The sequence below is a fragment of the Vanessa cardui genome, chromosome 6 (assembly GCF_905220365.1).
Source record: "Vanessa cardui chromosome 6, ilVanCard2.1, whole genome shotgun sequence".
Lineage (NCBI taxonomy): Eukaryota > Metazoa > Arthropoda > Insecta > Lepidoptera > Nymphalidae > Vanessa > Vanessa cardui.
Window position 1 is genome coordinate 6,697,844 of NC_061128.1, and position 16,788 is coordinate 6,714,631.

The following is a 16,788-nucleotide window of genomic DNA, read 5'->3' on the forward strand; positions in this document are numbered from 1 at the left end:
AATCTGAATAAAAATTAAATTTTAAATATTATACGAGAAAAGTCAATTAATGTTTTGGATCAGATTGGATGGTTTGTGAAAATAGTTTCAAACCCTTATGCTACAGATAAAACTCTGTTTCATTTGTATCTTGGTAGATAAAGTAAAGTAGAGCAGCTAGTACTGACGTGATGTGAATAAGTTTAGTCACAAGGCAGATATATATTTATTTGTGTAAATACGAATAGGTACACGTAAATCTAAATAAAATATCTCATCCCGATGGTTTAGTAACGAAATTGTCCAGTGTCATGATGTAGTTAAAAAAATAGTCTTCTGTGAAATTTGGTAGAGAAAAATGACGATTTTGGCTAAGTAATAAGCATAACAAGGGATCAATGAAAAAATAGTAAAAATTTAAATAAAATTAAAAAATACATCGGAAGCGGATCATTAATGGCGCCAAGTTCACAGTGTTGCCACTTGCCTGATTTATGTATTAAAATTTCTTCAAGTAAACTCTTGTGACAGATTATGTATATTAAAACCTGTGAAAAATACAGATATATATTTGCTAAAATTAAAAAAATGCAGGTAGGTTTTTAAGTTTTTTCATACATATTTTTCTATATTTCATATCTTTATTCATAAAAAAAAACTTTAATTCACTACCTTTATATGAACGGAACGTTTTAGTCTTTAGGTTTATATTTACAAATAAATATTTACAGTATCAAACTTTCTGTCTCAGAGAAGATAAAGTATTTACCGATTAACTCAACCAGGATAAGATAGTTATTTAACAAAGGCATTTTCAAATAAATGAAATAAAAGAACGCGGTTACTATCGTTACAACATAAAAAAAATTAAAATCACAAGCCACAACAAAAATCACACTTCTTTAATAATTTTATGACAAAAACAAATTTAAAATTAAAAAGAAAACGATAATTCATAACTTTTTAATTTTATTTGACAAGCGAGAAGTGTTGGAAGCTATGAAAATATTTTTTTCGATATTACATCTAGCAACATTCGAACACAAGTTCTACCAACATGTAAAAGTGAGTGGGACGAGGGTACCGCGGGAAAAACGATCGATAATTCGATACCGCTACAGAAGACGAGGCGTGCGGGACGTGTGTTAACAAGTTGTTCTTATTTGTTATTCGAATACTTGCGTAGCGTTCAGAATGTTGTAATTTAAAATCTGTTCCTGAATAAGTAATAATATTTCTCCTATGATGGCTGTTTATAAATCACTTTGTTTCGTTCTCTTCGTTACTGCATCTGCTGAATTTGTTTGGAAGCATCATAATAACGAAGAGTTACCTTTAGTTTTGGACGAAGTTCATGAAAAGTGTCCAAATATTACGAGGGTATACACCTTAACGGAGCCATCGGTGAGGAATGTCCCTCTATATGTAATAGAATTCGCCGACAGTCCTGGATTCCATCAACCTTGTAAGTGTTGTAAATATATTTATATTTTATTTTGCTACTTATATGATTGTAATAATCGTATTTATTTCTATTAAATAGATAAACCCGAAGTGAAATATGTAGGAAACATACATGGCAATGAAGTGCTTGGCCGAGAATTATTATTGGGTCTTGCTAATTACCTTTGTGATCAGTATAATAAACGAGACCGTCATATTAGGACTTTAATTCATAACACGCGCATACATTTACTTCCTTCTATGAATCCTGATGGCTGGCAATTGTCCACAGACACAGTAAGTTTAAATTGTTTATTTGTAATATTTCATTTGAAAAATAATAAATATTTAGTTGAATATTTGTTTATTTTTTTAGGGAGGTCAAGATTATCTCATCGGGCGAAACAACAATCACTCAGTCGATTTAAACAGAAACTTCCCAGATCTTGATGCAATCACATTTGAATTTGAACGCCAGGGTATCAGCCATAATAATCACTTATTGAAAGATTTAACTCGTCTTGCTGCTCCGGTAAGACTTTAAATAATTATTAATATAATAATTGTTAAGATGAATAAATACATGAAGATATCTAATTTAATTAGTTCATTGATTTCTTAAATCAGAGTAATATATTGAAATTAAATGATTTTTATACCAAATTAATCAAAAATTATATTGTTAGTAAATAAAAATTTGTGTATCTACTTAGTTGGAACCAGAAACCAGATCAGTGATGCGATGGATTATGTCCGTGCCATTTGTGTTGAGTGCAGCAATGCATGGTGGGGATTTGGTCGCTAATTATCCTTATGACGAGAGCAGAAGTGGTGCTCCTGTATCTGAATACTCTGCTAGTCCTGACGATGATACCTTTAGGTGAGACTTTGTTAAAGCATTATTAATCAAAATATAAATAGTTTTCTAAAAAAAATTATTTATAGATATGTATTATTGATATGATCTTAATCATGTCTATAGTCTATATAAATACATATGAATGTTTATTGATTCAGTCATAGTTATTTTGTTAAGAGCGGATTCTATGTTTATATTTAGTATTTTTGTTTTATACTCACTCAAAATTGTATCAAATAAACTAGAAAAAGGATGTATGATTCTAGTTACGATCGTTGGGCCTTAAATCGGTAACAGTATGATTGTCCGAACTTGAACAGTTCATATAATAGGCTTCAAGTAATCGGCACCAGCTATACCTAGACTATGAGTGCCTTCCTGTGTGAGGCGTGAAAACAGGGACACGCAAAAAAAATAAATAGCGGTTTGTTCAATAGCGCGTTCTTCATTTTGTTTATAATTTGTGGAAAGGCAATATTTTTATTTTTTAATTTATTCTCACCGTATATTATTACCGTTGAAAAGCTTAACGCCTCAATTCAATTACGGATTTATACGCGGAAATAATATATATGAACCGAGAAAATCGTTCGATAGGCCTCGAAACGAAGCGTGAAATTAAATTAAAGTGGAAGGTAGGGAAACGTGATAGGGCTCAAGCATATGTGTGGTTGCAGGGAGCTGGCGACGACGTACGCGGACGCGCACGCAGACATGGCGTCGCGCAGCCGGCCGGGCTGCCACGCCGGCCCCGACGACGCCGGCGCCTACAACTTCGGCAAACAGGGCGGAGTCACCAACGGCGCCGCTTGGTACAGCCTCAAGGGAGGTGCGTCACCTACTACGGCACTTGGCAGATTTCTAACCATTGATTAGGGGTTGTCCATTAATCACGTGAGGCTTGAAAGGGGGGGGAGGGGTTTGATAAAAATCACTAAAATAACACAAGGGGGAGGGGGGGTGTAGTAAGATATCTCGTGTATTTATTTTTTCGTCTAATGCGCGGTTTTTAAACAAATATGGTCCTTAATTTCAGAATAAAATAAGATTATAGTTTATACCTGTATTTAAATTAAGATAATATTCAGAAAATTTTAAGATTCTAAGATTGTAGGTACTAAAAATACACGTGATGTTGAGAAGGGGGAGGGGGGGTGGTCTTAAACCTCACTACGTATCACCAATGGGGGAGGGGGGGGGGATTAAAAATGCTAAAAAAAGATCACGTGATTAATGGACAACCCCTTAGGAGTCAAAAGTTACTGTTATCAATAGGGCTCTGTGCAAGCCCGGGTAGCTACCACCCACTCACCAGTTATTCTACCGCCAAATAACAGTTCTCAGTATTGTTGTGTTCCGGTTTGAAGGGTGAGTGAGCCAGTGTAACTAGCACAAGGGACATAACATCTTAGTTCCCAAGGTTGGTGGCACATTGACGATGTAAGGAATAGTTAATATTTCTTACAGCGTCATTGTCTATGGGTGATGGGGACCACTTACCATCAGGTGGCCCATATGCTCGTCCGCCAACCTATTCCATAAAAACAAAAAAAAAAAAAAAACAATCAAACTGTTTCCATGTTCATTATGTTAGAATCCGAAGTGTCTATGTATCAAAACTATCCAAACATTATCCAACTTGAAGACAAGTTGAATAATTTTTACGCTATGTTTCAGTTTGAAACTATTATTCCTTTAACAATGAACCAAATCATAAGAGCTTAAGTGAACATTCGTTACGATTTAACAGGATCTTATAAACAATGTCGGTTTTGCTGAAATTTATTAAGAAGTAGTTGAAATACAAAAGTTTGAATTATTAAAACATATGTTCTAAGACAAATTAGTAGAACAGGTACATATAAATTATTTAAAAACGCTTGTATATATTTTATACGTTACGATAAATTGTAATGTTTTTTTATTGCATTCGTTACTCGCGTTAAGTAAGATAATTACACTAGTTTATATAACAGGAAACGCAGAGAATAAACGAATCAACACTGACATTTTACGCGGCTAGCCATGAGATGTGAACTGGTTTTGTAATGCTAATTCTGTACTTATTGTTCATGTATTTAGATTTATGTTGTCGAATTCGCTCGTGAAGAAAAAAGTGGTTCGGACTATATGTATTAGCGATGTTCCGGTATCATTTGTCTTAACAAATTTTAAATAAGACAAAGTTTAGTTTAATAGGCGTGAATTATTGTAATCAGTGAATATTATGAGTTTGTAATGGTTATTTACTAACGAAAGTTGAAAATAATACTTAATTTATTCAAAATACATATATAAAAATGCATTTCTTCAAACGTTTGTCACGTGACACAAAACGCTCCTGATTGGTCGGGCTTGTGATGAAGTCACTTTCTTGTAAACTTTGCTTTTCTACTATATGTACCACAGATTAAAATACAGGAAAGTGACGTCACCGATCCCATTGCAGCGCCATTTGTCCAAGTAGCGATTTTGCGTGTTATTTAAATATTTTTTCGGCAAATTTGTACTAGAAATAAAAAAACAGCTTTTACTGGGTTCCTTAACTTCTACTAAATAATATAAAATGGATTTTAAAAACCAGTCAAATAGCCTATTACGAAAAATATTTATATTGGGATGTATTTTCTTTTAAATATGTATTTAGTTTGTAATTTAGATACAGCGAAAAGATATATAATATTTAAATACTACTTACATGTGATTTTTGTGTGTGCCTAAATACGTTTGTATTTGTAGAAGACCTTCTAGCTTAGCTGGTAAGGAACATTTTATTGGTATGATTTCCTCAATGGCAGACAGTGTTATCGTTTTTGTTTGAAACAACTGCAGGCTACGAATCCGTGTAACGTAATTCGATTATACAACTTTAGTATTACTTGATCCTTAGCTCTCCAAAATCTATAACTGCATTTGGTTGCTTATTATTTAGCAGTATTCTTTAAATCATATATTTATCTTACATCGTTCGTCTAGTTAGGCTGCATGTCCTGAGGTCCTAAGTTCAAATCCCACACAGGGATATATAAAATGATTTGACTTTTTCAAGGATTTTTATATTTAACAGTAACTTAATATATTTTAAAAGAAATTGCAATGAAGTATTGTTTCGAGAAATCCAAAAACGTGACAAGATAATTGTTCACAGGAATGCAAGATTTCAACTACTTGGCGACGAATGCGTTTGAAATAACCCTCGAACTGGGCTGCCAGAAGTACACTCCCGAGAAGGATTTGGAGAAAGAGTGGATTCGTAACAAGGATGCGTTGCTCGCATTCATATGGAAGGCCCACTCCGGCGTGAAGGGAATCGTGAGTGACGACTCCGGTTTCATACAGAACGCCATTATATCCGTCGTCAACATCACCGGACCCGTTCCTAGACCCATCCGACATGACATCACCACTGGTAAGTTTACACGTCACACACGCGGATAGAGAGAAAGGGATGAACACATTAAATATATATACTCGATAGATATACTCGATAGATATACTCGATAGATATACCTGATAGATATACTCGATAGATATACTCGTATTAACAATATTAATTCAAGTATTAGGTTTCTTGATCTATTATCTATAGCTAGTCTTTCTCCTTAGTAATTCCCATATTTTTTTATGTCAATAATCTATACATACAAGAGAGTAGACAAATAAGAAAATTTCGCATTGAATTCGGTTTATAAGTCTATGACATTCATTACAGATTCCCGAAATAGTGAGGTTTTGAATGTTGGCGAAATTGTTACTTTAAATTTGGAAGTAAAAAAGACATTATAATTAAATACATATATATTCATCAAGAATTCTTCGTAGTGCTTTATATAGCAGAGCTATTGAGAAATTGCATATTAGAATATTTCATTTGTTTTACTTCTTAGATTGAAGAATAATTTGATATACATACGTCCTTATTCAGGTTCCAGGCTACTTAAATGTCAAATTTCATTACTTTCGATACCAGTCTTTCTGTTTATAGACAGAGTTTTATTACTTTCACATTTACAACAATAGCTTATATTTTTATAATTAATCTTATATAAAGATAGTGTTTGTTACAAAGTAAATATTGATAATTCGGTAGCCAGGGCTGCACTGTTGCGATGTTATTTATAACTTATTATTAAGTAATGTTGGATTAGAGAAGAGCTCGTTGTCCGCTCGTCATTAACGATATCGTATCTCGGTCTGGGTATTTTGTGAAAGGTTATAGGTTATAATAATTCTCACACCACTGTCAAGGTCTGATGGTCGTTTTTTGTCACAACAAATGCAAATTATTTACTAATTTTATTATAATAAATGATTATTCAATGTTTGTGCTTGTCATTTGTTGTGACAATCATTTGGACTTGTCATTAAAGATGTTTGGTGGTCGTGACAGACTGATTTTAAGGCAAATCTATTGAATCTATCTATTACATTGTTTCATTAATACAAATATGAGTTCCTACGCTAAATTGTCATAGCTATAAGAGCCTAGCCTGATCGAGGCCGGTCTCCTAGGTGGAAATAGAGAAAATTAATAAATATTATGAATTCCTTGCGAGTCAGTCCGATGCAAATGCGATAGTTCAATTATGAACGCATACGAACTTGTATCTGAATGAACATAATGTGCGCATCCTGTCATATAATTGCGACTGATATCGAATTGTGTTTCTGATCGAACGTCGTACCTACTATTAAGTATAACAATAATTTCACTAGATATTCTCGAAAAAGTCTATCTATGATCTATGAACTCTCACTCCAGTATATGAATATGATCTATGAACTCTTATCATATTCGTATACTGGACATTATGTTTTTTTGGGTTCAAAATCCTTCAATTTTCAAATTAAATGTATAGGACCGTAAACAATCGATAAGAAACTCATTTGTCACACCGATTATAAATAATAATATATTTCTTTTTTTAATAATTTCCATTTAGTCTTTTCTACAACGTTATAGCATATGCTGTCGCGTGTTAGGCCGTAAATAAACTCGATTTTTCACTATCTTGGTGTCGTCTTGGTATTTGGGATTACATTGCTATTCGAATGAATTTCGATATTTAGGCACATACAATGGTAACCCACTCACCCTTCAAACCGAAACAAAACAAAACTAAGTATTGTAGTTTGAGGGTAGAATATGTGATCAAGCTTAGTATGACGTAAATAGAATAAATACGTAGGCAGGCGAAATATACTAGTCGGTCGAATGCAATAGTCGTCATCGTAAATAAAATAGCGCTATCTAGTAATCAATACAACTGTGCCCGGCCAGTGTACTTCCCACAAGCCTTATCGCGTCGTTTGCGGATGCGGAACATTTAAACCAGTGACAGGTGGTCCGTCGCCAGTTCGCCTTCCCCATCGTACAACGAAACTCTCACCCCAAATGCCAACGAAAGGTCAAAATTGTAAATTGAATGACGAAGTTGTTTACGATTCACTACCTTATATACTGCTCTTATTGTCATTTTAACAATCAAAACAAAACAAATCAAAATATACTTTATTCAAGCGAGCTTATACAAGCACTTTCGAGTCATCATTTAATTGAAGTATAAATTAAATGTATCCAAAATGTATGTTGTATTTTGTGCCTCAATTGTAGGTATTGCTTTAAATTTAATGCGTCAAGCCAATTAATTACTATGAAATTAATTCAACCGTACTTTGAAGTTTCTCACTATGCATTTTAAAACGTACGAATGTAAATCAATATAAGTATATGTATTTGCTATAAATAAATCTCAGCTACCATAATGTCAAAATATAATATTGATATTTAAAGATATGAAAGAGATTGTATTTATCAATCCGTTTTTTTTCTGGCCGCGAATAAGCAAAAAAGTAATAATTGTAAAAGCTTTATTATTTATGAGCTGAGATATGTTTTCCGTATTAAAATTGTTTCAAATATAAACATCAATACGAATAATATAAAATGCGAAAGTATAGTCTGTCTGTGATTAAATCAATCTTGATGAATTTTGTTTCGAAGCAAGCTCAAACACCGAGACAACTAAGGTGTAGGCTAGTTTATGGTAAAGTGGTCTTTGATGAGGAGTAGTAGTACAGTTGTAGATGGATTTATATCTAAAACTTAATTTATAAAAGGCGGGCGATGCCTCGAATTCAGCTAGTATATCTTTATAGATATAGATTGTATATTTAATTTGAACTTTAAAATATATAACCAGAACATTAGGTCGATATTTAGAATCGTTTACGGAAGGAAGATACATAGTTCGTCAAAAAATATAAATTAGGTTTATTTTTTACAATTATTCAATTATTCCAGGTGTAATGTGCCAAGAATTGACATAGTAAACTTTTTTAGCCAAATATCTGTTAATAATATATTTCTAAACTTTGTTTTATTAATAATAAAGACTTTTTACACAGAACAAACTTAAGGATGTTTTAAATGTGTATGTTTTTACTGTTAAATGAATCACATGACATAAAAGCAGCGTTCAATTTAATAAAGATAAATTAATTTAAATTGTAGTTTAGCAATTATAACATAATTATTAAACATTTTATAAAAAAAAGAACCCGTGTTGACGACCTTCGTGGTCGAGTAGTGTGTGGTTTTCATGGGTACACCACTCCGAGGTCCTGGGTTCGATTCCCGGCCGAGTCAATGTAGATTATAATTAGTATTCTGTGTTGGGTCTGGGTGTTTGTAGCACCGTCATTACTTCTGATTTTCCATAGCACAAGTGCTTTAGCTACTTACATTGGGATCAGAGTAATGTATGTGATGTTGCCTCATATTTATTATATTTATTACTTATTATGTTACTAAACTTAGTTATAATGAAATTAGAGTAAATTCACTCATTTAATATATCACATTAGCATCCGCAGAATATGAAAAGAAATGAATGATAGGCAGGAGAAAGGTGTTTTCCAAATATTTTTCTATGCACCTACATTACATTCCTGTATTATAGTTGATTTTGTAAAGGAATACTCGTCTTTTATCTGGAACACGAACCCCTTATCCGATGAATAGAATGTCAACAAGATCTATTGTGTCGTGCAGTGAATTAATGGTCATTGCGTTTGTAGGCAATTACGGCTTGTGACGTAACAGACAATGAGTATTTAGTGTAACGTAAGGAACGTTCTGTGAATTAAGTTTTTAACATACTATGAACTTTTAAAGGCAAGTTCGATCTCTTAAGGCCAATTTTTATGTTGGACGGATTATGTGCAAGTGCCGCTTGAGATTATTAAAATATCTTCTACTGCCAAATATCTATCTTTTATATTTTATCTGTCTTTGAATATTTGAAATAAAAAAAAATAGTTCTATATATTTATATTGTTAATTAAACATCTATGCACAATACTTATAACATAGTTATATTTATAAAATAATTATAAGTTTGACAATTGATTTTTAAGGACGTTTCTTTTGTGCTAAATAATTGGTTCAATAAAAATGTGTAATTTTTGTTTACTTCGTTTTATCTCCAAATCGTAAGCTTACACTTGCTTATCACGTGCAATTATGCAAATAAATCCGTTTCCAATGCAACTGTGTTCTTAAGTTACGATGACGATATCGCTTGGAATTCGGCCAAAATACAAAGTTGTTAGAAAACAACTTTTAACAGCATAATAAAGAAAAACAAAATATTTTTAAGTAAACAATAACACGACCGAGAGAAAATTAAACACTTATGGTATATTTTGCTATTGCATGTAGCAGATTGCAAGAATTCAATGTTTTTTCTTATTGAAAGAAATTTGTGTAATCGAGCTTAACTTTTACGAATTTAACAGTTTAATTTGATTGTTTATATTTTAATGTGTGAGAGATGAAGTATTGAGTTTGAATGTGTGGTCCATAAATACTGAGTCTGTCAAATTGTTTGAAGAGCAAGCGTCGCTCGTTCTTGACGCTACGAAAACAATTTTAAGCACGTACCGTCAAACGCCGCTATTTTTTTATTTTAGTAAGTTGGCTTGGTCAGTCAAATGGGTCACTCGAGAGGTTATGTTTCCTGTGCCTGTATTTACACTGGCTAACCCTTCCAACTGGAACCCAACAATACCAAGTTTGCTGCTTGGCCCTAGATTATAATTATGTGCCCACCAAAGTGTTTTCATTAAAAATGTAGAATAGTGAAAAAAATTCAACGTAATGATTAAGTTTTAATTATCTCCTATGGCTGTAAAGTTCAATAGCTCAAAGGGTACATTTACTTAAATATCAAAGAAAATTAATTTGTACCTTTAGTGTGAAGAACTCGTAGTTTAATTGATCACTTCATTATTTTTTTTAGAATCGATACAATCGCACCAATTAGAAAAGAAAATATTTTATAATAAAATAAGGGGTGTTTTAATAACGAAGCTACTAACCGATAAAACGAAACGAAACCCAATTTATCTCGTGTGATGCTGCATTATGCGTTTCAAGAAAAATATTACAGGTGTATTCGCGATATCTATATCTATAAATACTATTCCAGATACATATTTTATCTGATGAAATTGGACTTAGCCTATCTACCTTTTAAACATTATACGAAGGGCATACAGAGGTACAGATGGTGTGTTCTTTTCAGGCGCGTACGGTGACTACTACCGGCTCCTGACTCCCGGACATTACGAAGTGACAGCCAACCACCCCGGCTACTTCCCAGTTTCCCGCATCGTCACCGTTCCGAAACATCAGACGTCCGCCAGAGTCGTCAACTTTAGACTTGAGGTAAATTTTGTACACTTACATCATCAATTTGCAAACGGGGTTGAGGCCATTTGACAAGAGGCAAAATCTTTATGCCATGGTAGTAGAAGTATTATAAATTCATTTATTGCTGGTAAAAAAATCTTTCTTTTTTTAACTTTTAAAAAATACAGAGTCATATTAAATACTATTATTTAAATTAATATATCCTACTTGGAAGTCAACAGGTATATCGAATAATAAGCTTTTTCTACCAATGTATTTTTTACAAACGATTTGAATTTACGAAACGGCAAAGTTAAAAATGTCTGCGGAATTTTATTAGACATGAGAACCGGCAGGTGAAACTTAGCATAGTAAAATAATATATTTATTTAAAATGAAATGTCAATCGACTCCTCTTATTCGATAGTACACAAACATTCCTTTACGATTCGGATTTGGCTTGACTCCCACCTTCCAAGCAAACGCTATTATTGATGCTGGGTTCTTCCCGCCATACGCGTCTAAGCGACTACATTCCATGTTTATTGGTGGGATAATTTTGATCCTTAGTCGGCTCTCACTTTGGTTAGGTTCCATTCTACTAAAATACGGCCAGACACACACACACACACACCAAAGTTTTAATAACGCAACTCATAACAAAAAAACAAAAAAATGCTTTTCGAACTTAGTAAGATTGTTTGAAACGATTAAAGTTATTCAAAAAGAGTTTTCAAAAGTAGGTATAGAAGTTTCGATAAATGATTTTATTGATTGATTCTGTACTTTTATAGCGGTATTAGTAAAAAGTTGCTGACCTTGTTAAAAGTAATTCAATAGTATTGTAAGTTTAACTAATAGAAGCTTACGTTTTATATTATTATATTATCTTAAGGATGTTTCTTTGTAATTAATAAAAATATACATAGAATCTTCACAATAGTAGTATTGTCCTATTAAATTGTAAGTATAACATTAGTATTACATCGTTGAGTGAATCGTTATTGAAGTATCGTTATGCTAATGTAATATTTTAATTAAAGCAGGTGTGCAAGAACGGATGTTATCATTTAATCGTGTAAAAAACCTCTTTACTAAAATCACGATTTATAATTTGCGTATTAAACTCACCATAAATATTTACTATTTAAAAATAAAACGGTTGAAAAAATATATATAATAAATACGTTTTTTATAGTATTTATCGTATCAGAAATGTACGCGTCAATTTTAATATTCTTATTGATTTTCAATAATCAAATCTAATGGAATATGACAAATTAATTTCCACACGTCTTCAGCAATAAGCTGACGTCAGTGAGTGGGTTCCAAATTGACGTCAAGCGTTCACACATGAGATGCGTAGGTGCTTCAATATTAATTTGTATCTGCGGTAAATCAATTCAAGTATAAAACTTCAATATAGACGAAATATGTAGGTTTTCAGATTTAAAAATCTACATTGAAGTTTGCTTATGATTGAGTTAAGCGTATTCGACGTCACGATTACATAATAAATTAGTAAAAAAATTAAAGTAACATTCTGTAAATTTCCCCCTGCTGGGATAAGGATCCCCTCTTCCATTAAGGTGAGGGTTTGGAACATATTCCACCAAGCTGTTCCAATGCGGGTTGGTGGAATGCAAGTGCGATTAAATTATACACATGGAGGTTTCCTCACGATGTTTTCCTTCACCGCCGAGCTCGAGATGAATTATAAACACAAATTAAGCACATATATATAGTGGTGCTTGCCTGGGTTTGAACCCGCAATCATCGGTTAAGATGCACGCGTTCTAACCACTGGGCCATCTCGGCTCGGAATAAATTAATGAGAATTAATGAAATTAGTAGCGTGGGATGGCTTCCTGGGCTTTATATGGGACAATTTAATGTTGAGTACTTAATGACATAACTAGTATTTATGAGGCTAAAAATTAAAGTCTTGTCTGGTTTGAAGCAGATTAATGATAGAAGTAAATATACATAGGTATTTTATTGTAAATAATAAACTTCTTATAAATATTCATTGCATTAACTCTTTTACTTTAGAGTTCCGCAAATTCGATGAAAAATTTCAAATGTTATACAACCTTGTCTGACAGTATTTCCGAAGACATTTGATATAAAAAAATGCGCTTTCATGCTTATTATGTTGGTAGTTGATATTTTATTTGAAAAGGTGTACAAGGTATTGTAGTTACCTTCATAAATTATATATAATCAATACGGGCCAAATTCACGATTTATCATTCCATAATCAAACACTTGTAATATAATGGATATGTCATTGGTGATATTTGTTCTTTGCGCTTTATTCGATGATAAGGTTGTTTGAAAGCGCGTATGCAACATATTTTGTTTAACAAAATGCCTAGAGACAGATTTATAAACAAAATATACCAGCCAATTATCTTTTGAAATTTGAAATGTCATTATTATGTAGAAAAATACCAATTATCCTTTGAAATATTATTATTATGTAGGGGCAAACCCGAAGTTTGAGATTTGGAAATCCATAAATCGGCGACATAAACTCGTCATATTTATATTTTAATCTATAAATTACATTCGTGATTCCGGATACAATAATTATGGCATAATAGGCTATTTGACAATGTGAAAAATAAATTGTGAATTATTGTAATCAGTGTATATTATGAGTTTAAAAATGGTTATTTACTAACGAAAGTTGAAAATAATACTTAATTTATTCAAAAATCCATAAATAAAAATGCATTTTTCAAACGTTTGACACGTGACACAAAACGCACCTGATTGGTCGGACTTATGATGAAGTCACTTTCTTGTAAACTCTGCTTTTCTACTATACGTAGTAAGGTCCAAAAGTTTCCGGCCTACCCGCTTTGGATTCATCAATGATATTAAACTAGCTTGACATTGAAAAATTACACTTTTGTGTTCTACCCACAATTTAAAATGTTCTTCTATTTCATTTATTGTCAAAGTTATAACCTTTTGAAATCAGAAAGTCAGCAAAAAATTCGAAATTGATAAGATTGAGTATCGAGCCGTGATCAAATTTTTGACAAAAGAGGGGAGGCCGCCGTCTGAAATCAAACAACGTTTGGATGCTGTATATGGACAATCCTCTCCTTCATATTCCACCGTAAAAGAATGGGCGAAACAATTTCGTTTAGGAAGACAATCAATTGAAGATGAACCCCGCCCAGGACGGCCGTCTGAGGCCATTACGGACGAAAACATTCAGTTTGTCGAAGAGAAAGTACTGGAGGACAGGCGGCTAAAGACAAAAGAATTAGCAGCTATGACGGGTCTTTCGAAAACAACTGTGCTCAGAATCCTCCATGAGCATTTGGGCATGAATAAGGTCAGTGCAAGATGGGTCCCAAAACTTCTTTCTGCTATTCAGAAGCAAGAACGTGTGAAGTGCTGTACTCAATTTTTATCGCTGTGAAGGCCGACAAAAAGAAGTTTTGGATTCAATTGTAACAGGAGACGAAACTATGGTTCTTTACTGTGATCCTTTGTCTAAAAGAGAATCGATGGAGTGGCGTCGTCCAAGCTCACCACGGCCCAAGAAAGCCAAGGTGTCTCAGTCACAAAAAAAGATCATGGCCACAATATTTTGGGATTCCCAGGGAATATTACTAGCGGATTTTAAAGAGCGTAACACAACTATAACAGGCGAGTACTACGCTTCCTTACTACATCAATTGCGAGATGCTATTAAAGAAAAGCGTCGAGGAAAATTGTCTCGAGGAGTGTTGCTGCTTCATGACAATGCGCCGGTCCACACAGCGGGTGTTTCCAAGAATGCGGGTTCCTTGAGCTCGACCATCCACCATATAGCCCTGACTTGGCCCCAAGCGATTATTATTTATTTTCAAAACTGAAATCTGACTTGCGTGGAAAAAGGTTTAACACGGATGAAGAGGTGAAGTCCGCGGTTTTGGCACATTTTGAAGATAAAAATGCAGACTATTTTTTTAAAGGAATTGAAATGTTAGTAAAGCGATGCGAAAAGTGTATTCAAATAAAAGGGGACTATATTGAAAAATGATAAACGTTGTTTGAGATTTATCCTTCATTTTATAGTTCAGGCCGGAAACTTTTGGACCTTACTACGTATGTACCACTGATTAAACATACAGGAATGTGACGTCACCGATCCCATTGCAGCGCCATATTGTCCAAGTAGCGTTTTCGCGCGTTATTTAAATATGGAATTTTTAATATAATATTTTTTGGCAAATATATACTAGAAATAAAAAAAATAACTTTAACTGGGCTCCTTAACCTCTACTAAATAATATAAAATGAATTTTAAATTGTATTTAATAGCATATAAAAATTGAGCACCTAGTTATCGATATATTCAAATATATGTGTAAATTTCAGCCAACGACGAGCTGGTTCGACGACTATAGCTCCTTCGGGCTGTACCCGCACGGCCTGCGTGACGGCCAGCCGCGCATCTACAAGCGAGACCTCTACCGTCAGCTCACCGCCGCCCTGCTCGACCACCGGGACTCGCACTAGGACGCCACCACCCACCACCACCCACGGGTCGGATTTAGGGGAGGGCACCAGCCAACTGCCCTGCCCTCCACAAGAGAGGCATATAATTCCGACGAGTTAACAATTTCAATGTACTATACGTTTAGATTTATAGATATAGTCAAATTATAATAGTATTACTACTAACTCTTTTGAAAGTTACTGGTACAAAGACTAAATAAATTATCGACAAACCCAACTGACTGGAATGAAAATGTTCAAATTATTTTGTAAACTTGTAAGTAGGTCCTGTGTTGCTCCAAGACCTCCACGCCTCCTTTGTGTGTCTCCATTTCAGGCCCTTAAGATCTTTAAATCCAGTCCTGTCCGTGCACACGAACGAACTACCTACATGAATAAAACTCGCTAAACTTTTCCGTAAGAGACTAAAATTACACTATGATTTTATTTGATCCATACTGACATTGAATCAAGGAAAACTAAATTTTTTCGCGTCATCTTCCTACGCTAAAAATAGCTTATTTTACATTAAAATAAAAATAATACATTGTTTTGGCAAAACTGATCGCAGTGGCGTCAAGGCATTAATTCGATCGTTATCAGAGGTCACACTCTGAGATTTCATTATAGAACGCTACTTCGAGTTTCTTAAATGAATTTGGTTTTACAGGATATATATGACAATATCGCAAGTTCATTGAAAATGCTTTTTAACTTTCATTGTATATGTAAACATAATATTTCGTCAAGCATACCTTTACCCCTTCTGGCTTTCAAAAATATATTTCATCCATCGCAACGCAATGTCATTCTTTTTAAGACTATTTCAGACTTTAATTTTGTAACGATTTTTTAAAAACCTCATATCCCAATCAATGGTGTGCCTAGCTTAGGTTAGTTGCCTATACTACCTAATGAATAACCCGGTATCGTCACCATATTTAGATAACATGCCGGAATTTATTCAAAAATCGTCGTGTGCACGAAGCTGTTTATGAAATGAGCTACGACGTAATAATATAGATCTGTATGTAGTATGACTATTATTTCTTGTAAATACTTTTAAGGTAAATAACAATATAAATGAAGTTACCATAAACGTTAATCATAGACCTAAAGTTTTTTATTTTTTATTTAATGTTCTTGTAACAGGCAAATATATATATATAACTTTTCAATCCCATTCAAACCACCAATCTTCAGTAAAAAAATATCAAGTTTTTCATAAGATATAAGTTATATTGTTTAATAAACAGTTTTGAAGTGAGCATTCCAAGGCAATTTGGTCAGTAAAATATAAAGATTTCAA

The 16,788-nt window shown here is 33.4% G+C and overlaps 1 protein-coding gene across 1 annotated transcript; it reads left to right on the top strand.

The window, feature by feature from the left end:
- The first annotated feature begins 1,078 nt into the window (after positions 1-1,078).
- LOC124530529 (carboxypeptidase E-like) lies at positions 1,079-15,702 on the top strand. The gene is made up of 8 exons (XM_047104718.1): positions 1,079-1,444; positions 1,523-1,719; positions 1,799-1,954; positions 2,136-2,302; positions 2,959-3,110; positions 5,430-5,690; positions 10,870-11,012; positions 15,360-15,702. Exons 1-8 carry the CDS (start codon positions 1,222-1,224, stop codon positions 15,498-15,500), a joined length of 1,440 nt encoding a protein of 479 aa, XP_046960674.1. The 5' UTR covers positions 1,079-1,221; the 3' UTR covers positions 15,501-15,702.
- Positions 15,703-16,788: the final 1,086 nt, after the last annotated feature.